This window comes from Gavia stellata, chromosome 7 (genome assembly GCF_030936135.1).
Source record: "Gavia stellata isolate bGavSte3 chromosome 7, bGavSte3.hap2, whole genome shotgun sequence".
Taxonomy (NCBI): Eukaryota; Metazoa; Chordata; class Aves; order Gaviiformes; family Gaviidae; genus Gavia; species Gavia stellata.
In genome coordinates, this window is record NC_082600.1 from 45,073,911 (window position 1) to 45,096,077 (window position 22,167).

At 38.6% G+C, this 22,167-nt stretch overlaps 1 protein-coding gene across 2 annotated transcripts; it reads right to left on the reverse strand.

Annotated features, from left to right (window-relative positions):
• Positions 1-1,931: 1,931 nt before the first annotated feature.
• SPI1 (Spi-1 proto-oncogene) lies at positions 1,932-21,712 on the reverse strand. Of its 2 annotated transcripts, XM_009807847.2 has the most exons (6): positions 21,608-21,712; positions 21,339-21,341; positions 14,948-15,041; positions 7,369-7,556; positions 3,253-3,409; positions 1,932-2,566 (listed from the first exon to the last, which is right to left on the reverse strand). In XM_009807847.2, exons 1-6 carry the CDS (start codon positions 21,650-21,652, stop codon positions 2,250-2,252), a joined length of 804 nt encoding a protein of 267 aa, XP_009806149.2. In that variant the 5' UTR covers positions 21,653-21,712; the 3' UTR covers positions 1,932-2,249. The 2 variants fall into 2 exon arrangements, with proteins under 2 accessions (XP_009806149.2, XP_009806150.2); XM_009807848.2 differs by lacking the exon at positions 21,339-21,341.
• Between the last annotated feature and the right edge of the window lie 455 nt (positions 21,713-22,167).

Here is a 22,167-nt window from a genome sequence, read left to right on the forward strand (position 1 = left end):
AGAGGAATTAATCCTCTGGTTTTCTTGAATATCAAGTCTGCAAGTCTGATGAGGGCAAATGTCTTTTATCTCTTTCTACTAGCAAGTCAGTGGTGGAGAGTCATCACCAGTACCAAGCAGAAAAGTCCTGAGTTTCTAGCTCGGCACTGAAGAAACCCTAATTATGTCAGTGTTGAGTGTTGTTCTAGTCTTCTGAGAGCTACCTTCAGTGTCTTCAGCTTTCACCCTACAACTGCAATATGGATGCAGATCCATATTACGAGTCTAATTTAGTGGGTATTACACTGTGTCCTATAGGAAGTAAATTCTTATGGTACAATTTTAGAAACAAAATCTCATCTTAAATTGTTTTATAGCTTTGACATATCCTAACCCTAACTGAATAAAAAATATTTGACTAGGAGAATATACATGATCCTCAAAGAACAGTAACTAAAAGTTGGGTTGCAAGATTTTTTTATAAGACTGAAAGATAGTTTCTATTTATTATTCTTGTCTTGGATAGAGAAAGTTCTGAAGCCCTCACCCGCTTTTAACTCTCAGTTGATTTCTGGCATTGATTGATATATTTATCATGTTCATGAACTGGGAAGAAGAATTGGGAAGTACTACAATGGCATTTTTTTTAAGCAGGAGCTTCTTTCTCTTTGGCTCCAAGGAGACACTGTAACCCAGTGATGTCACCAGACTTTTCACTTCCACAGTGAGATTGTTAGTGTAGATAAAATTAACTATATTTAGATATAATTTCAAGAATAGGTCTGTAAGAAGCTCATCACTTTCAACTATTTCTGGCTTCAGTGAGGAGCAAGCTCTGAAAAGCTTCAAGTTAATTAGTTACGTTACTTAGTTACGACATCCAAATTGTCGTATTTGGCACATTCTGCTACATTTTAATATTGTTAAACAGAACCCTTCTCTTCATTCTAGACCTATCTCATTTCGCCTCATCTATTTTGGAAGAATCATGATGGTATTTCCTGATTTCTGAGTGCTTGAACACAGCTGAGATACGTTAAATAATGTTAAAAGTTAAAATGCTAATTTTCTTAGAGTTGGTTGACTTTGGTTTTCTTTTCTGTGTTTAGATGTACTGGGTAACTTTACCATGGTATCTCAGGTGTTGAATTATCTTTTATTTTGCATTTTGAGTGTAATCTATACAATGCAGTTGTTATTAGTTACTATTAATTGTTTTACAGTAGGGACTAAAATCCACAGTTAAAAGCTTGCAAACCTTTTGTACCAGAATTGTGCAAAGACATGATTAAATACAACGTATTTCCCAAAAAGGTACATAAGCTAAAATCGAAATATCACTGTGGAGGTAAGCAAGCAAGAGGAAAGAACAGGAGCAGGAAAATGAGTGAAACCACAGAAGAACGTGGTTAATTGTTATGTTCTAAAATGGACAGAGCTATAAATGCCATTCTTGGTATAAGTGAGTATAAATTATTCAACTGGCAGGGCTTCATTTGCACAGGAAAAGATAATGATGGAGATATATATATGTATTTCAAAATTGACTTCAGCACTGTGGTCTCTTTCACAGGAATGTATCTCACCTATTATCTTTGTTACTTAGTTTGACAGTATTGATGATGTTTCTAAGTAAATTAAAAAGTAGTGACAGATGGATAAAGCCCTATAACCCAGTGTGCTTTTTGTTCAGGTACCACACATAAGCTGTACCTGCATAATGGAATGCCCATGAGATTTGTTTGTGAAGTAATCATTTATTATGCAAACACAAGAACTTCATTATATCAAATTTTATTAAATATGTACATGTTATTACTATTTAAAAGAACGAGTATCATTCCAAGATCTGCAAACTTCTCTCTAGTTTTGAGAGCTGCGGCAGAGCCTGTATTAATGCTAGTTTGAAAGCTGTAAGCTAATGCAGTGTCACTGTGAACGACACAGCACCATCTTTGAAGGCAAAACTTCATCAGCTGTATTCTTTAGTTACAATACAATCAAAAAAAATCTTTCCTGACAATAATATATTTGTACATTGTTTAAATTTCCCAACTTTGTCCAACTTGTAGGATGGAAGCAAAGAATTCTGTCACGTTTAGGATTCTCAGATGCTGAAGAAGGGAATTCGTACCAGAAACATCTGATGGTAAAGGCCGTTTAAAGGCAGAGAAGGGGGCACAGGAAGCAAAGAGAAAGATGCGTCCATCTCCTCTGCTGGTATCCAGCCAGGAGGTCTTAATATTTTTCTTGCTTAGGGTCCCGTGGCCTCAGTGAGGATAATGCTTCCTATCAGTGACCCCCCTTCCCATCACCTCTCCACTAAACTGGTACGTCAGCTTCTTCTTAACTTTCTTGACCTCCCCTGTCTTGCCGTAGTTTCTCAAAGCCCGTGCCATCTTCTGGTAGGTCATTTTCTTGCGGTTACCTTTCTGGATGCCCCAGCGATGGGCCAATGCTTCTTTGTGTTTGGAGGAGAACTGGAAAGTACCTTTTTCCTTGTCCACCCACCAGATGCTGTCCTTCATGTCTCCACTGCGAAGAAGGTCCAGAAGGAACTGATACAGACGTATCTTTTTCTTGCTGCCTGTGTGAGAGTCAGAGAAGAAAGGCAGTGGAGCATTAGTATTAGCGTGTAGTTCCTGGTGAAACAGCAGAACGTATATAATTCATATAACTGTTTCAGCTAGCTTGTCAGTCACAAAACTTCTTCAGTTTGCAATATTTATAACAATAGACTGTGTTACACTGTGAGGACATAGTGTGGATTGATGTGCCAAGAAGAAAAAACAAGAATAAGGAATTCCAAAGGTGAAACCCTTGTTTTGAAATTAATTTGCTAATTTGAAGATAACTGAAAAACATTGCTAATTTGAAACTGATCTGAAGCTAATTTGGGCAGGTTATACAGAACCTGACTTTCAGGTACTGAGCAAACATAGTTAAGTATTTTTAAAAATCAGTTCCTTGATCTTCTTGCCTTGGTTATCCCATCTGTTAATGGAAATTGGAGTAGAAATGGCAGAAGCCATTTCCATTCAGGAAGCAGAGGGAGGAAGTGGGAGTACGTGAAGAAATGAGATTTGAAATATAGACACAGTTATGGTCATAAAAGATTTGGAGGACAGGACAGTGCAAGAGTCAGGGAAAGTGAAGCTTTGTCAGTGGGATAAAATACTAGCACAGCAATTCTACCGTTTTATTCATTATCATCATGGTGATGTAACAGCTGCTCAGCACATAGCTTGACAAAGTCCCTCTGTCTTCACTGACCTGTTTCTCCATGCATAATTCCAGGCCCAGGGTCCACACCATCAGTCTCCCCATCTGATACCTCCAACGGGGGGCTCTGCCTCTCTATGTCCTCCTCATCAGAACTGGGCTGCGGTGGAGAGGAGTACTGTAGGCACATCCGGGGCAAATAGGACACCTTTGGGAGAAAAGAGTAGTAGAGGGATGAGGTAGTGATAGAGAGTGGGGCATTGAGGTAAAAAAAAGAAATGCCATGGGGAGAGTTACAGAGAAAAGTGGGGAGAAAATCAGAGGTATACGAGATTGTTTTAGGGTAATACTGAGTGACTTTGTTGTTGTTGTTTATAATAAATACTATGCAATTAAGAAACACTTCCAGCTCACAGTCAACACTTACACATGTACAAAAATGCATCTTTACAAGAGGGAAGGAGGAATAAGGTTGTGAAAGTCAGAACTTTCCCATATGTTATATCCTATGCAAGTGATATGGCCCCTCTTTCCCCATACCTTCCCAGAGCTAGCATTCTTCCTAATGAGTTTCCGATCCCTGTTGCCTATCCCCAGTGTAAAACTGCTTTTGAGAACAACTTTTTTCCTAACACAGACCTTCTGGAACTCCTCTTTTAAATTTGAAAGAGCTGAACAGTTCTGTCTTAGCATGGCTGCTTTGACTGGCCTTGGCTCTGCTGTCTTCTTCCTTTCTCAGGCACAGTACCTTCTGACAGCACTGAATCCCTACAGGACTGCATCCAACCCTGGAGACAGGGTTACACGGGTCTGTCAGCTTCCTGTCCTGAATTTCCCCTGTGAGGAGGGAAATAGCCTTAGCACTAAGATAAAGGTTACATCATATTGGCTCATATTCTCTTTTCCTAAGTGGCTATCTGAAAACTCCCCATTAATGGGGATTTCTCATCTGCAAAGCTAGCAAGCCAGTTTTTGTGCTAAATTCTTTTGCCCTTATATAGAGTTCTTGTCAGGAGCAGTAGGGAATATACCTCAGCTCTCTAAATTCTCAGTTGCTGTCTGGTTTGTTAGGGATCGTGACCAGTTGCCATGAATTACTGCAGCTTCTTACTTAAGAATGAGAAACAGATCAGTCTGAGGGGCAAGGAGTAAGAACCCAATTCCTACATAAAAAAAAAAACAACAAACCCAACATCGCCCAAACCCAGCAGCATACAGGATGTGGTTTTCATGAAATGGGCCAGATCAGTAGTCCTGGAAGGTGAGCTCCTTTTGAATTGCTCTTCCTTCCCTCCACCAAGAAAGGACGTCTTGAGCCTGATTCCCTTCCCAGGGGACCTTAGGCACTGAAGCGGGGAGTGGGTGCTCATGAATCTCACCACCCACCCCATGTCAGCCTTTGCCGAGCGGTGCTTTTCAGATGAGTTTTGCACCAACTTCAAATGTCCCAATAAGAAGTGTGCAAAGGGCTGGTTTTGGGGTGCAGCAGCTGGCGGTTAATGAGTTGGCAGATTGGCTGGAGCAGATCTGGCAGGAAGGCCAGGATTGGGTAAGAGTGTGTGTAAGCTTCCTGTCAGATCCCCAAGAGTGAAACTTCAGCCCTCACCACAGAGTCACCTCTCGGGTTTTACAGTTAAGAAAGCTGCGGCCTTAGGGGTAGGAAGGAAGGGAGAGCCTCTGCCATGGGGGAAGGGGAATGAGAGGGTGGGACAATGTCTTACAGGGGAGGGGAACAGAGATTGGTGGCCCTGCAGAGACATAGGTTGTGGAAACCTGGAGTGTGTTGGGGGGTGGTGTGGGAGTAAGGAAACCCTTCCTCTGGGGCTGGAGGGGGACGGTGGGAGAGTGCTGTGGATGAGGGAGGGGGGACGGTGGATCACAAGCAAAGGGAGTTGCAGAGGCCAGCCTGGGGAGTTGAGTAAGCTTCCCCCACACTGTCCCCACTTTCCCTATCTGCTGTATTTTTGCTTACACTTACTTTGCGCCTGAAACTCAACATAGGTCAATATATACAGTGTCCCACAGTTATGTTACACAGACTCACAGAGGACCTGCTAGCGTGTTCGAAAGAGCCAGGTTACTAATACAGTTCTGGAGAGAGAAAGCTTAAGAAACTGCCAGCTACTTTCCATATTCTGATGTTGTCTCAGGGTCTGTGGTATCCATTTGTGATTTTCCTCTTTCTAAAGCTCTTCACAGTTTTCCAACCTTTTCTTTCATTCTCCCTTCAGAATGACTATTCTTTTCTTAATCTGTTATTTGGTGAGACCACTTGTTGGCCGGCTAACAAAACCTTTTAAAGAAATCTCGTCCAAGAACAGCTTGAACCTCAAATTTGATTTCACAAAATAATGTGGCATCAACAGAAAATAGAATAAATATCTTTGCATGTTCTTCCTTTATTTGCAAACTGTAACTCTGATATTGCACGACAAGCTTGGGTGCAGTTAGTAACTGGCAAATTCAGTGGAGGATTAAAGCTTGCTTCCTGCTTCTGTTTCTTTGAAAATGCCTTGAATAATAGCATGTGTTGCCAAGGACTGTGGCTGAGACACATCAGAGTCTGAACCTCAGAACATGCTGACTACCACTTGCATGAGCTACTGTAGGTTGAAGTAAAAAGCCAAAGATCCCCAGCTGGTAAGGAAGAGGAGGGTAGTGGTGAATTCTACCTACTAGTATCCTCTGCAGCTTGGTATGGGGTGGGGCAGAGAGAGCACAGTGCTCTTTATCAAAAATTGCACCACCAAAATTAATTCTCTGCCTTTCGACCTGAAATGAAAGACGATTACTGAGTACAATGAAGTGGGATAAGCAGAAGCACCCTCTCTTGGTTTTTTGGTGGTGCTTCCAAAGACATTCATAATGGGGCTAATTTTTACTCTCTGCCTTTGGTTGGGGGTAACGGTTGGTCATTACGTATTAGCAGTTGCAGTGAGCAACTGAAACAACTTGAAGCTTCCCACAGACTGCTGTTCCATGAAGCCTTTTTTTATATTTGTAACTTTCTGTTCCTAATTCTTTCTTTGTATCTACACCGTATATTCTATTCCTGATTTTTTTTCTGAGTAGTAGGTGAAAAGTTTGATGGCTTGCAGTCAGTCAGTTTCCTGTTGACAGTGTTAACTTATTCACTCCATTTTTTTCCTTCTTAATTTTTGATTAATACAGTATTTGTATACATTTTCAGTTTGCTTTGATCAAAGAAGCCCAAAATGACAACTTCCATGCATACAGTTTCTCTCACAAAACTTCAGCAATGGCACCATTATATGCAGCACTGTAATCAGCAAACACTTTTTTCTCTGACCTCAGTCCTACTCTGCTTGTATTCAGCACACTGTATGTAGCTTGCCTGCCTTGGGAAACTCCTTAGCACAAGATCACCCGGCTTTCTTATTGCTGCCAGTAATGACTTCGGGCATATTCTTGTAGGATCAAGAGTTAAAAGTGATCTCCACACCCACTTTGCTTAGTAACTTTGCAGTGCCATGGAACCCCTTACAATTTCAGCTTCAGTGAGAATTCACTAGCACTTTGGTGACTGGCTTTACTGCACAGTGGAGTATCTTTTTTTACAGGGAGATGACTGGCTTCATGTAAAATCTGAACAGAGACCAGACAGTGTGTTTTGGCTCATGGCTTATTTACTTTCAGGTAAAAACACAAGTAGGTTGTCCTCAGCCTGTTTCACTGTGGTAAAAATACCAGTGACTTGTCTTTGTTAGCATTTCTTGTACAGGTCACGTAAAATTGTCAGGGTTGCTTGGAAATACTTAAAACTTTCCTACTACTTTGAGGCTTAGAATGGATACCCTTGCTATGACAATGCATAGCTTCTCAGGTCCAGTTCCTCTGCAGAATTTCAAAACAGTTGATTTTCATTCCAAATTAAAAAAAATTTTGAAATTTCAAAAACCTCCACAAAATGCAATTATCTTTTTAGGCACAGTTTGAGGAACATGACTCCTCATTATCCAGATAAAAAGAATGCTTAAGCCACATTGTCGTGAGAATGAAGAGTTTTATATCAAATGCTTCTGCAGTAAGAATTTGTGTAGTTCATTTCAGCAATCTCTTTCATATAAGAGTATGCACTCCCTGATGCATTATTTTCCTTATCCTTAACAATCATCCTAAATTCTGAGTAAGGCTTGGTAACCATACCTGATGGTTGAGTCCGATGTGTGTGGTTGGGATTGCAGAATCCAAGACATGCATTTGTTCAATCTCCATGTGCCTGTACAGCTGCTGCAGCTGGGGAGGCTGTACACTCTGCAGTTCTGTGAAGTGATTGTCTCCAAAGGTTTCAAACTCACTGTGCATGTGGTGTGGATGATATTCCCAGTAATGATCTAAAGAAAATAAAAACAGATTGTCTGTCATTACAAGATTAAGAAATGCGGCATTTACCTGTCTTTCCTTGGTTCCTACTCCTGTCACTGTCCTTTCCGCCCTCTTCACACCATCCCTGCTGACCTGTATGTCTCTGGTGACAATCTATATAGATCCCTGTAAGGTTTCTTTTCCTAATCTCATAAATGCCTGTGGCTGGAAAGTCATACTTAGGCCACTTTAGTTAGGAGAATACTCTTAGATGGAGAGATGGATTTCAATGATAATTTAGCACAAGATGCAAAAGACATTAATGCTGCCACTTTTCTCAAGAAGATACCATAACAACCTTACATTTTCATTCTTTAGGCAACAAATACTACTGATTTGCATATTGTCATATTCTTGTTACACTCTTCCTCATGGCATGGAAATGAGGACATGGAGAAAAATTACAGATCATTCTGCAGTTATCTTCAGTCTTTATTTTAATCTACTAGCAAAATTTCAGGAATGCTGCAGAAAAGGCATGGCATTTTCCTAGATGTTTCTTGCAATCATGTGTTGGTATATCACACATTTTTCAGTACCAATACTAGAGAATAAAAGAATAAACTGTTGTGGCAGTCTTCTGTACACTGCTTACAGTGAGGCTAAATTCTGATGCAGACTCTTTCTCTACCTTTGTTATCTCTTTAGTATGTTTGAAATTTCTCTGATAATTCAGATTTTTTCAAAAAACATAAAAAAGTATTCGGATAACCACTATACTGCTTTCTGACTTATTTACTTTTGAAATGAAATTCCATATAAGTCTCAGTTTAGATTTCTGTTTTTTTAGTAAAAGCCTCCAAAATTTTTAGAATTTCGTATTTGCTGCTCAAAATTTGAAATCTACTAGAGGAAATGTGAAGCATTGCAAATTCTATTTCTCTCTTACATACAGTAGCTGCATGCATAATTATGCACATATTTGTGTGCATTCTGTTTTTTAAAATCAAAGTCAACATCGCATCCTCTGCTTTCACTGAGCTAGGAATTAATCTTCCATAGTTTAACTTTTCATGCATCATTTTATGCATGGCTTAAATTTCTTTTATGATATTCAGCGTAACAGTTCTAATTTATATCTTACTAGTCTGAGTTTTCTTTCCTTGTATTATTGTAAATCATTTCTGTCCTACCCTTCACATGTTTTCAGGTTGCTATCATGTACTCTTTACAGTCTACTCCTAATTATTGCTTAACCCAGCTGCATGTATTTAGCTCTCAGTCTTTCAATATTAATCAGTATATTCACCCCCCTAATCATACTTGTGCATTTCTCCAAGCTCCCTCCCAGCTGTTGACATCCTTCTGATAATGCAATGGACAGAACTGAACATGCTGTTCCAAGTGTAGTTGTACTGAATTTACAGAGGAACAATCATCTTATTCTGAAATATGATGTTATTGTTTATGACACTATCTGGATACTAATGTTCTGTGAGTATTTTTTTCCTAAATACCAGTTTCATTCTTTCTCTCCGCTTCTGTCTCCTCACCCTTCCCCACTTATGTTTCAAACAATTAGGGCTAATTTCATTGAGGATTTGAAATCTGGGGTAGTGACTTTGAATGTGGCTTCCTTTAGAGGGAACCACTGATATGTTTATACCAAACATAGTTGTATCTGAGATGTTATAAGCTCTTTTAGCTGCCGTTACGGCTCAGGCCTACAGAAATTTATGTGGAGGCTCTATCAGACCATTTACCACACCAGTGCTTACTTTTTTGTCCTTCCTGCTTTTCTGATTCATGGATAAACCATGTCACTGCATATGAAAGGGATGGAAAGGTGCTTATAGAAGCACCCAGGGAGCTGCTGTATTACTTTGTAATTTCTTTGCTTTGTTGTGTAGCACTTTCTGCCGGCTATGTATGGATTTTATAGCTCAAAGTTGTAATTATAATGCACAGTAGCACTTCTTCATGTTGCAGTGCTAGAGGAAAAAATTGTTTTCTCTGGTAAAAAAGTGGGGTTTATGGGTGCAAAGTACCCACGTACTTTTACATTCGCATCTGCTCAACCCAGGAAATGGCAGAGTGTGTGTGAGTTTGAATCCACAGGTCATCTAAGGCTGTGCCCCGGTAGGAGGCTTTGGGCACTTTCAATCTGAAACTTTTTTGTTTAGTTGGAAGACTGAGCCACACTGACTCATGCTTTTTCTGGGTTAAATTACTGCAGATCTCTCTAAGTAGAGCCAACCATTGAGGCCCCATATACCACGGGCAGCCCTATATAATAAATTGTTGAGAATACACTGCAGGAGTAATCTATACTCTTGTTCCTTAGAATGATCTGGCTCTGCTCCTTGTGCAGAAAGTTCTCTGTCAGATGGCAATGTATATTCTCAAAGACTCCTTGTCTTTGATAATCTACTACAGCAAATGAGATCAATGCGTAATTGTGAGGATAACAAAGCCCAGGGAAAAGTCTCTGAGGCTGTCAATGGCAGGTCTTCAGCTGTCGAATGTCTCACTAGTAGTAACTATGGTGATCAGGAGAGAACACAGTACATTTCCAACATGCATAGCCATGAGTATTTGTGCATGCTCCAAGTGGCCTGCTTTTGATTCTTCTGAAATATTTTTTTATCAGCATTCATGTTTTTATGTGTCAAGATACCTCTTCATTTTTTAGAGTCTATGACAATGTTCCTGCTGTCTCTGGAACTGTTCTTTTAAACTCTTTCTTGGCAAATCAGTTAACCTATGGAGCACTATTTATGCATATTCAGTTAATCACTATGTAATATTTAGCCTAGTCATTACTGAATTCCTTTTTTATGGAATTAGGTGCTGCTGTAAAAATACTGTAGTAGAATAGTACTAATAGCACAATTTTAGAGACTTACAGTGGCCACATAATACTAATACATTACAAAATAAATCTATGTCAGAAATTACTTCAACACAAGCTTATGTCTAAATATTCAAGTTCTGTCAGGAGGAAAAGTCCTTCTTCCTTTCTAAATTATCTATAATTTCACAGTGATACTTAGGAAAAACAATATTGTTTTAATTACATTAAAAGAGAAATTCTGAATTCTGTTTCCACAAGCCCCTTTGCAGTTAACCACGCTGGTTGAGTTATTGCACATGAAAATACAAAAAAATTCTAAATATCTGTGTCTGCAGTTATTAGAATTATCAGCTGCTATTTACTTCTATGTTCTTTAAAGTGTTATGTAAGTAATGCATAGCAATTCTGTTCTTTTCCAAAAACGTAAAGGTGGAAAGAAGAAAAAAGAAAGGAGAGAAAAATTCTAGAAATGGAAAGTGTCTATTCTTTGGGTAAAGGAAAATGTCATTAAAAGCCAAGTTATAGCTACACAATGGAGTCATTATGAGAAATTTCATGTGAAGTGAAAGAGGATGTGAAAAAAATTCTCTCTTACAGAGACATGGAGATCATGTTTGTTTTGGTCTTGTATGTAGTGAAAGGTTAGAGGAAGGACAATCATGAATTCTGAACTCCCTCCCATGACAGAGAGGATGTTAGCCTGTTGGGAAGCAATAGCGGACCTAAAGGCATTGTGTTAATGTTCACTGTGGAGGTGGATTCTCACTCTACAAGTGAGAAAACATAACTGAACTTTTTCAGTCATCTTCTGACCAATGTAAATTGCTTTTCTCCTGTTTTAATAGATGCATAATGTTAGAACCAGCAGTTAGAATATGAAATAGGCTTAAGGAAGGTATTTGTTATGAAGTGGAGCAACAGGCTAAACCTGCATTACACAGTGCAAAACCATGCAGAAATTCATGAGCCAGCGCTTGAACCGGAAACGTGACAGCTCTGTCAGCACAGCCCTCTGCCCGATTTAAGGAGACGACTGTGTTGACATGTCTGTGAGGTCTGAGCTGGTGTCTCTGAGTGGTTCTGCTCTGTGCTGTACAGATTTTCCAACTCATTTTGAACTAGGAGAGGGTTTCTTGCACAGTACCACATTGCATAGTTTAGATGTTCCCACTGTGTTTCGCTCATCTGAAAAAACAAGCCAAGAAAAAACACATAGAGGAAATGAAAAAAATATTGAAGGACACTGGAAAACGAATGTCTTGATTCCTTACAGAATCACACTCTGTTGACTAAAATGCTGTGCTCCTAGGCAGCGCAGCAGTCTTATCTATAACAACAGTAGATTCTCATTAGGTCTCACTTTACAAACTTCGTGATTTTAGTAATGCCAAATGTTCCAAAATCTATGAGTCAGGCCCCAGCAAATCATGAGTATAGCTTTGAAGTGAGGGGAATTTTTAATGAAGTTCAGAGTTCTTTCTGTTTTCCATATAGCATTTAAGACTAAGGTTCACATGTTTGGACTTTCCTCCACTTCTATGTGGGCTAAAATCCTAACAAAATCAAAGCCGAGATTCTTAAATGATCATATTATTTCAGGAGGTGGAATGAAAATGAAATCCCAAATCATGAAATCTAGCAAGTTCTATGAGGCTAGCAACAAAGTGAACAAGGGTCAGCATTCAGCTTCATACAAAAAGTGATTTTTACTAAACCAGTAATGTTAGTAATAACTTAGAGACAAGGCTGCAGTGGAATTTTGTAATTACTAAGATTGCATTAGTGTTACAAAATATGCTGTATTACATTTACAGACTTACTAGCATGCAAGCTCAGGGTAGGGTGATGGATTAATACACGATCACTTCAAGTAGCTTCTGTCCTGCATGACTGTGTCTCTGTGTTTATTACAGTGTTTACAAAATAAACTACAGTGTACAAAATAAAAGCAAACAATGCATGTTGTGATGAACATATGCATATTTTTACGGTGTGTTTTTACTTGTTAAATTTAGTGTTCACTTACTGGCAATGTTCTACATATTAAATTAATGACACACTATTGTGTGCACTTTACTGCCTACTCATGTAAACATGGCGTAAGGGTTGCCTTCAGCATTGTGTTCTAGAAGAGTGACAGTAATGCCTGTAGCACAGATCTACAGATTAAGCTATTGCCATCTCCCTTTCACAAAATTAATTTGCTAGCAGTGAGAGAGAGGTAGTCTGACACTTGAGCAAGACTTTCTATTTCTTTAGCAGTCCCTTATCTGCAAAGTCAGAAGTAGTATTCGGTCTTGTAGTATCTATTTACTTTATGTGGTAGCTTTTCTTTGAGGTCCGTAGTGTTATTGAGTAGACCTGCAAAATTATTTTTTATGTGTTGCCAGTGATCTCACTGTACCCCAAGCTAAACTCCTCTCTCACAATTCTGTCCTACTTATTTCTTCTTTTTTTCTCATCTAATCATGTTCTCAACTCTTTCACTTCACTGCTATCACTGCAGCACCTTATTTATCCATTTTCTCTGTCATTTTTCAATCATTGTGCTTTTACCCACATTGTTCTGAACACTTAGCACATATTTCTAAAAGCAGTTTGTGACATCCCTTTCCTGCTCTTCCATGGCTCTTCTCAAGACCCACTACTTTTCTCATGTTAACAAAACAAAAGCCAAAGCTGGGTTTCTCAATGTTTATAGGAAAGAAGCAAAATGTGTTAATTTGTGTTTTTCACTTCCCTTTGTATTCTTTGGTTGTTGATTGCTCTTTTGGACTGTGAGCAATTCAGGAAAGCATAGGGCATATTAGATATTTAGACACAACCAACAGGTGCTTTCATAAATAAAAATTTGATTGAAATGTGCAGGATGGGATTAAGTTGCCATTTCCATAACCACTTACTGTAGGAGTTAAAACATGAAAAAAAAAAATTTTGGGAGGTCTTTAGGAGAAGTGCAACGCAAGTTTAGGAAGAGACAAATTTCTGTTCAAAGTGGGTATTTAGGTACTACTTAGGCCATAACCCACATAGGTGACTTTTGAGTTTTTGTTGTGTTCATTATGATGAATAAAAACGTGTTAATGATCTGAGCATTGTAGCTTAGGAACAGCCTTCCAACAGAAAAATGAGCAGTAAACCAGCTGGGATGATAAGATTATGAAAGATAAAGGGATGTTGTTGCTTGAGGTAGCCTAGATTTAATGACAGAAAAGTTATTTCCCTGTGCTTTTTCCTACATGGCATCTTTTGTATTTATTGTTTAATTGTCACAATTGCCTTTTGAGATAATAAATGTTATCCTCATTTTATGGGTGTGTAAACAGGTACAGGTTATAATGTAAAAACCCTGAATTTCCATGTGGAATTTGCTGCGTTTGATTAATGTGACTTGACAGATGCCATGAGATAACTTACAAAAACTGAATTAATTCTTTGTCTCCAGGTCTTAAGAAAATCATAGGTGTTTCCTGAATGCAATGTAGAGAACAAATTTAGGTAGGACTCTTTTTCAGTTAAATGCCCAGAACAATCCTATTCTGTAACGTGCTGACCCTTAAGGTAGCTTCTGTTGCCACGGATAGAACAGTGCTATGCTGTGAAGTTGTTAGATGTCTTAAATTAAGCACTGATGGCTCTAGTTGCTCTATCAGTGGGAGTCTTTTAGGGAAACTCCAGGATCTGAAGGGATTGCCACGAGTGATACAGTAGAACGGTGCTTTTCCTTCCTGAGTCAATATTGACTCTGATATTTCCAGGGTGGTGTTGCTGGACCATTGTATTGCACAGGAGACAAAATTCACAAAGCGAGACTCTCCCCTCTGCATTGACTTAGAGTCCAGTGCCCAGACAACATGAAAATATAAAGACACCAAGGCCTTGAAATCACATATGTAAATTGAAGCAATAAATAATCATACAGTATTTTTATATTGAGCTAGCATTTACATACAAACAGCTACAAGGAAGCTTTACATAGATTTAGAGAGAGGAAGTACTTGGGTGTACTGGAGGAAGAGTGAAAGTTAAAGCTAGGTGTGGCAGCATGCAGGAGAGATCAAAAGAAGGAGAGAAATATATGGAGTTTAAAAAGGCCAAATACCAAAGAAACATAATTATAATGAAAGGACAAATAGAGTATTTAGGAGCTAAGTCAAACAGGAATTGGAGGTGGGAACACAAGAAGAGAAATACAGTATTGAAAATCCGTGTCCTCAGAGTTCTGAAACGAGCAGAGTGCTTTTGATCTGCAGAGGAAAGTAAAAACACAGTGAAGATAACGAAGGATAGAGATCCCACTTTCCTGGCAATACACTGAATGTCCTGGAAGCTCCTTGCATCATTCAGTGCTTTCTAAAATTCTCTTTCAGGGAAACCGTGTTGCAGTTGCTGGGTTGGAACAGTGCCATTAAGCCGAATAAAATATTGTTGGTTTCTGATTTGAAAGTATGTGCCTATACATTATATATCACAGCAACATGTTTGTTCTCTTCCTGAATGTCCTAAATCTCCTTCCTGTGGTATCCCATGAGACTTTATGCTCCACAGAGGTATTTTTTAACTTACCACCATGACTCTCTCCATCACTGTTGAGATATTGGTAATAGTCATGGGGCTGTCGGTAGAGGTCTGACTCATAGGGTACCATATCTTCAGAGGGCTGTAAAGAGAAGAGGAATTTTTAGAACTATAAGCTGACACAAATCCCTTCAAAATTATTCATATAGTTCATGAAGGGGAGATGCCAACACATTTTATATTGCCTAGGGAAAGAAGGGGAAGGCTTCAAGTTCTTATTGAATCAGCAGAAATAAAATGCTTGACACCAAACACTGGTTTGCAAAAAAAAAAAAAAAAAGAGTAATCCATCTCCTTAGACCCAGTCTGTGTAGCAGAACTTGTCCTATGGTATTACACAAGTTATTAACATCCTGGCCTCCAGCCTTCTGCAGATAGTACTTAGAGAGCTATCTTGGACATCAGGCCCAAGCCAGGATGCCATCACACCAGCACGTGTGGAAACCTTTTCTTTGGTAGTAACAGGCATTTATTATTATTATTATTCCTCCTGTACAGAAAAGAGAAAACAGATACTTGTCTTGCCTAAGCATTGTTATTCTAAGTGTTTCTAGGAGGTCTTACTAAATGGTGGCAGTTTGTAGGAGGGTAATGACGTTGACTGAGGGCATAAAAACATTCTCTCAGTTCTTGGCCAAGATGAACTGTAAATGTTTGCTGGTTCAAATCAGCTGCACAGGGCTGTTATGTATGCACAGAGAAGACTTTAAAAGTCCAAATGCGTGGCAGATATTGAGTTGTGACCTATTGGATGCTTAGCTGTAGAATTAAAGTCTTCTCTCTCTTCTTAAAACAAGGTGACACAAGGCAACTTTCCCACTTGTCTTCCTCCTCACTCCTAGTACTCCAATGTTAATATTGTTTAACATGTTATGTTGTTTCAGCAAAGGTGGTCTGTTTATTATTAGTTGTGCACAATTCTGTTGCTTCATTTAACATTTGGTTTGTCTTTTTCCAAAATGAAGAGTTAGAGCAGGGCAATGTCCTTCACAGGGCTTTGCTAAACTTTTGTCCAATTAAGTTCGTTGCAATATTTTCTTCCCATCTGAACAAATTCTTACAGTGTGAACAGTAATGTAGAACTCAAACACCTTCCTGTGGTTTGTTCTGAAAGGAAATTATTTCTAGGAGGTACTAATAGAAACATTTTTCTTCTATTAATGACTTCAGCGTAAGTAACTTTAAAGAAAAGGACAAATATTTAAAACAACATGATAACTTACATGATGGACATATTTTTTATGTTCATATATTCATATGCCTGTCTGTATGTCCCAAATCTTTCTCTCCCTCCATAAATCTGTCTCATTTTTGGAACACCAGCTTTTTGTAAGCTTGGGCTACAGTGACAACATGCCAGAAATGCAGGCGAGCTTCTCTTTTTCCTCCTCCTATAGACTGATCGAGAACATGCAACCTAAGGCAGCAGCTGCCATTAAAATCCAGATGGAGGTAGTAGATAAGCAGCTGGCAAAAGGAAAAGATTTTCTTTTTGTCTGGTGAAAACTACATCAGAGTTACCATTGCTCATTAACTCTACTCTTTAATTCTTCTAGTTAACTCCTTCAGTTCATTCTATTGGAATTTTGGGATTTAAAGATTGTCCTTTTCTAGGGTTGTGATTTCTATGATGACATTGAAGAAATTAGATCAAGAAAAAGAGGGACTTATTCCCAGAGGATTAAGATGTTAGAACACAAAAGAATAGAAAATGTTTGTAGAAATTCCTTTGGACCTCGTTAGATCCTTAGTAGCAGCTGCGTGCTGTATCAGCGTATCATGTTAAAATGCACTGGTAAGACTGCCTAAAGTGTTGTGACTTCCAGAATACACACTAACTGGGCATCACATCCATGGAATATTCAAAGCCTCAGGAGCAAATCCATTGCCTGGCTGTCAGCTCCCAATGTAATCTGTGGTGGTGGATGATTGTTTTGGGGAAATCTTGAGAAAATTATAATCCACAATAAAGACAATCTAAGGCAAAGACGAAGTAAAAGGAGCAAATAATCTTTTAATTGTATCCCCAGCAGGGATACCAGTGAAGGGACTCCTCGTATTTCTGGTTTCCAGAGGATGTAGGTGCGGTCTCCCTTTCCAAATCAATATGATTCCAACAGAATTGCCCTTCATCTACACAGAGATTTAATGGGAAGTTAAACCTATTTTCCAGATTTCAGAGGAGTGGTCAAAAGAGACAGCACAGCATGGATTCTCTCTGATGCTTCTGGTTTTTGTCTACATATTTTCTTTGTGTTCTCTCTAACCGTGACTGATTATATGCATTCACTCATACGCATTCCTTAGACCTGTGGTGTACTCTGATCTCTGACAAGGAAAAGTAATGAGATTGTGTTTTGCTTTCTTCAGGATAAAGTTCAGAATGGAATTTCTACTTTTCATTATCTTTGCAAATTAATTCACCCTGCACCCTCATTTCCTTTCCATAAATACATTCTTCCTGTTAAATCATGTCAACTTGAAAGAACGTATGAAGTTTTTGCCTTCATATTCAGAATTGTTAACTTGTCATAACTCAAAGGAAAGCATTCACATTCTGTGAAAAGACAGACCTCAACATCCAAATGGAAAACATACATCATACTAGTTAGGAGAAATGGAGGTTAAAAAAGTCATATAAATGTATATAAATTGAAAGAAAAATCATCGTTTCTTTTCAACTGAAATACTAGAAACTGACTGGAATTATAAAAATTTTCCATATCTAAATGCATCAAAAGTTGTAGCTCTGATGAATATTTAGGCAAAAGTAAACAATTTTCTAAAGAAATCAGTGTCCTGTCAATCTAGACTTAATTTGCTATGTATAAAATTTTCACTGCTACAACAAAAGCGCTATCACTCATATCTTTACAGAAGTACAGCTTGGCAGGAAGGCCAAGCATCAGTCCAAAAGTAGATAAAAAATTTTAGGCATGGGAAAGAACATTTGACTTGTCCTAGTTGTGTTCTTCCTTTGTTGTTTTTTCTTCCCTAAAAATTTCCAAACTCCCCAATTTCAGTCCAATATACTGTAACAGGCAATAGTGTCTCACAATGTGAGAGCTGAGAATGAAGTATTTCTACCATTCAAAAGCTAGTTGTACAAGTTCGGATGTGTATTCAATGACCAGAGCTGAAGGAAGGTGTGTTAAATAGACTCTTAAAAAAGTGATTCCCTTAATATTTACCCATCTGGCTGACTGCAGAGCGAGTTACAGATACTCAACATCTAAACCCCACTCCACTTTTACATAGATCATTGGCTTATTTACGTACTCTGTTTTGAAAGTCTGGGACTTAAAATCTTGAATTTGTTCTCTGCTCAGTGATCCATTTGATAAAATATGTATGTGTATATCCTTGTTAATTCATGCAACCCGGACCAATCCATCCCCACAAAGGACTTGAACTGGCACCACTTTCCATCTTGGTGTCTGATCTTCAAGGATACAGTAACTAATATGGGAAGACATATATTAAATATTTAAAAGTTTATGTATCATAAACTTAATCAGATGGTGGTCAAAGGAGACAGTACAGCATGGATTCTCTCTGATTATCTTTATCCTATGGGAAGGTGGGATATTTTCCTCTATTCATTAGAGAAACTATTTCCAAGAACCTGTTTTTAATCTCTCTCTCGTTTTTTTAAAGTTTTATTAAAAGCTTTTTCTCTAGTTAGAGAGAATAGGTTTCACCATGTGCTGCTGTAGCCTCTTGCACCAATCTTTACCCACTTGCCTCGTCCTTCTCTGGAACCCCCCCACCCACACACCCATTTCACCATCTTACTAATAGCACTTCCATGACACTCAACTGTTTTGTTTCCCCTGACAAAAAGCAAAGAATGGCTTATGTTACAATTTAATATTTAACTGATGTCAATGGCCATTTCTTCTAACAATTGTTTTCATGTAAAAGAGTGACAGAAAGCTTTGTTAGCAACTCATAGCTGTGGTCTGAAGTTGATATCTCCTTTCCTACATGCCATGAGGTGCAGTACGCTATCTAAAACCATATTCCAACCTCAAGCAAGAGGTCAACAAACAATACTTTATCTGTCACAGACTTTGATAAATGGAGGCTTGCCTCCATTTTCCTTCTTTGCCCTGAAAATCAAGGGAAAAGCCATAAAACTACTTGGAGAAAGCTTGGTTGGCATTGGTTAAGAGAGATACGGGGGACTCAACTGAATAGCAATCTGAAAATTCTTGTTATTCACCAAGACTTTGTCAGATGATTCCAGGTGATTGTAAATTCACTAAATGCTGATCTTTTTTTGTTATCCTGACATAACTATACACTGGCATGTGATTCAGAAATATTCCACACAGTTTCCAATGATGTGCTGCTGAGACAAGTTTTAAGGCCCAAATTAACGTATTTCCTTGGAAAAAAATTACAGTATAACTATTTTAGAAAAGATGAGTAAAAATATTAGCATGATCACTCATTGGGCCAGCCTCGCTGGACCATGCTGGCAATGCAGTTATGTGGAACAGAGTGCTTCCATGGGGCATTTTCGCTCTCATACAAATATACTTCCATTCAAAGCTGTGATTTCTACAGGTGGCTACTTAGGAATTCGCATCTAGCTGGGGCCCTCTTTAGGCAAAGGTGTTTGACAATAATTTTTCACCCTGTAGCACAACTAGATTCTATCATGCACTGGAAGACATGGGCCCAGTTTGCAGAACTTTTCCATACAAAATTCCTAATCTTCAGAGAAAGATGCTGTACTCCTAAACCATTTGAGCAGTGTTTTCCAAATGAAGGGTAAGAGTTTCCTAGCGTAGTCAAGAGGAAGGCAGTTACTGACCCACCCTCAACTGAAATGGGAGGGGCAGAGGAGGGAAGTATTGCTTCACAGAAACCCCCGTCTAGAAACAGGCTTATGTCTCCCCTCTGAAAAAGTCCCAGGAGGCACAGACATTTATAATGATGCAGTGTGGGGCTCTAACTGGCAGTGCTCAAGGTGCACTTAAAACAATTTTGAAAGTACAGAACACAGAATTATTAAGTTTTGGACATTTTAACCACAAAAAAAATAAAACCCAAATTACCCTGTCAAGTGCTCCTGTAAGCTGTAATTGTATTTTCACTGCCTGTTGTATCATTCGTCTGAACAGAGTTCAGCCAGGATATTAACTGCAACACAAATTAGAATATGGGCCAGATTGTGTTAGATTTGCACTCCATTTATTCAATGTATGCACTGGAATTCAGTACTGAAAAAAAGAGTCCAGAAAACTTGTCTATGAGTGAATGAGTGGACAGAAAAGTAACAATTTTTATTTTTTTTTTTAATGGAGATGCTGGTTTCTGGGGTAGTTGAGGACAAGGTTTGGGTTTCTTTTTCATTTTTTTTTTAAGCCCAACAAGTAACGTATTGAGAAATCTCTGTGTACTTTTTTCATTTTCTCAGTTTCTTTTCAGATTTCTATCCTGACAGTATTTACAGTAGATACACTGGGCAACTTGGTGTATTTAAGAAAAAGAAAAAATATTTTTACGGTCTTCTCACTCTTTGGGTAGAGAGGGGATTTCACGGACGCTGATGATAAACTGCTAGGATAAAGGGTCTCCCAAAAATAAGACATATTTTTTCAGTCAACATGGGTACCAAACATGAAAGGAATTCAAAGGGCCATCTTTCTGGGTGGAAGATAAGGAAACATGTCTTTAGCCTTCATTAGATGGGACAAGACAAAAAGTAAACTTGATACAAGTTTTGTTAAAAGGACTCTTGGATCTGCATTGTCTCTTTCTGTTTTCTAAACACATATAACAATTACCATAAGTCATCTACCACATAAAACGCTAAGTAAAACACGTTATCTGACATCTCTTCAGCTTCTACAAGCTTAACAAAATCTAGTTAGGGCCTCTTTTACCCATTCTGCTTAGAGATTTCTCATTAAGGTTTGTTTCTGAACAACAGGTTAGTGACATTACGTTCTTAATAATTTCCGAACTCACCGTACGGTAAATTACAGCACTGTAACAATGCTTCAGAGTTAAAGAAAGGATAGAAACAGCCCCATAAGCATACAGAAAAAATTGTGTCTTGGAGAAAACATTGAAAGACCCAGTTAAGGGCTGTGGGTTTTTTCCCCTCATTCAGCAATTGCTTTTTCATAGCAAGTGAATTCAAGAGAAGCTGAAGTTAGAAACTAAAATGCCATCATTGCAAAGAGCAGAGAGTCCTAAAATCTGCAATATGTAAAATCAGCATTCAGCAACTCTTCCCTTACATATTGGTAGATAGTTAAATACATAAACTATGTCAGAGACTCCAAATTATTAAGAATTACAACCTGAAGAAAGACTCGGCCTTATATCACAAAGCCAGTACTGAAGAAAAAAATGTACTGACTTGCTATACGCATACTGTATGAAAATACCATACATTTAATCTGTGAAAACAAATGGAGATCAAAATCAGATACAAGTTTAGGGAGGAAATGTTAATTTCCCATTCATTGCAATGTTGTCACTAGCTTTATGTATTGACCTAAGCCCAACTTCCTGGCATTACAAATACAGACCAAAACAGAGATATTCTCAAATAATAAAACCTGGTTTACTTTGCCTTTTGCTACTAAGCCCAATGATCCATATTAGGAATAAACCCCATATACTTACAGGGGGAATGAGGGGAAATCCTTCCATTTTGCAAGCTTGCAACATTCAGCCAACTTCTGAGTGAATTTTTCTTAATTCAGTTTTCAAACATCCAGAATAACTGACTTGAAAAGATCACATGAAACAAACAACAAAAAGAAAAAGAAAAAGAAGAAAAAAAAAAAGAAAAAAGTGAGATCCTCGGACTCTGTGAAGTCCCTTTGCAGTGATGGATCTCAGGATAGAAGAAGGACCCTAACAAGTTTTCATAGTTTGCCCTAATAGGTTCTGAGGTGAACTTCTTCCCGAGTTGTATGTGAAGTTCCTGATTTTATCAAATGTCTGTAGAAGGGAGATAGCCCTTGGGTCTATCAGTGCGCTGTGACATCACAGCTTTTAGCCAGTTTGCATAAATCTCATTTCAGGGAGCTGCGGCGCTGTAACAGGAAGCCTGCCCTGAGCCAGATCTGCCATGGGCAGGTGCTTACTGTATAATCAGCAACCCAGAGCCTGGGCCTGCCACCAATAAACAAGCATATGGGTGCAGTGCTCTGTGGAAGACTATGTGCTTCCCACTGTAG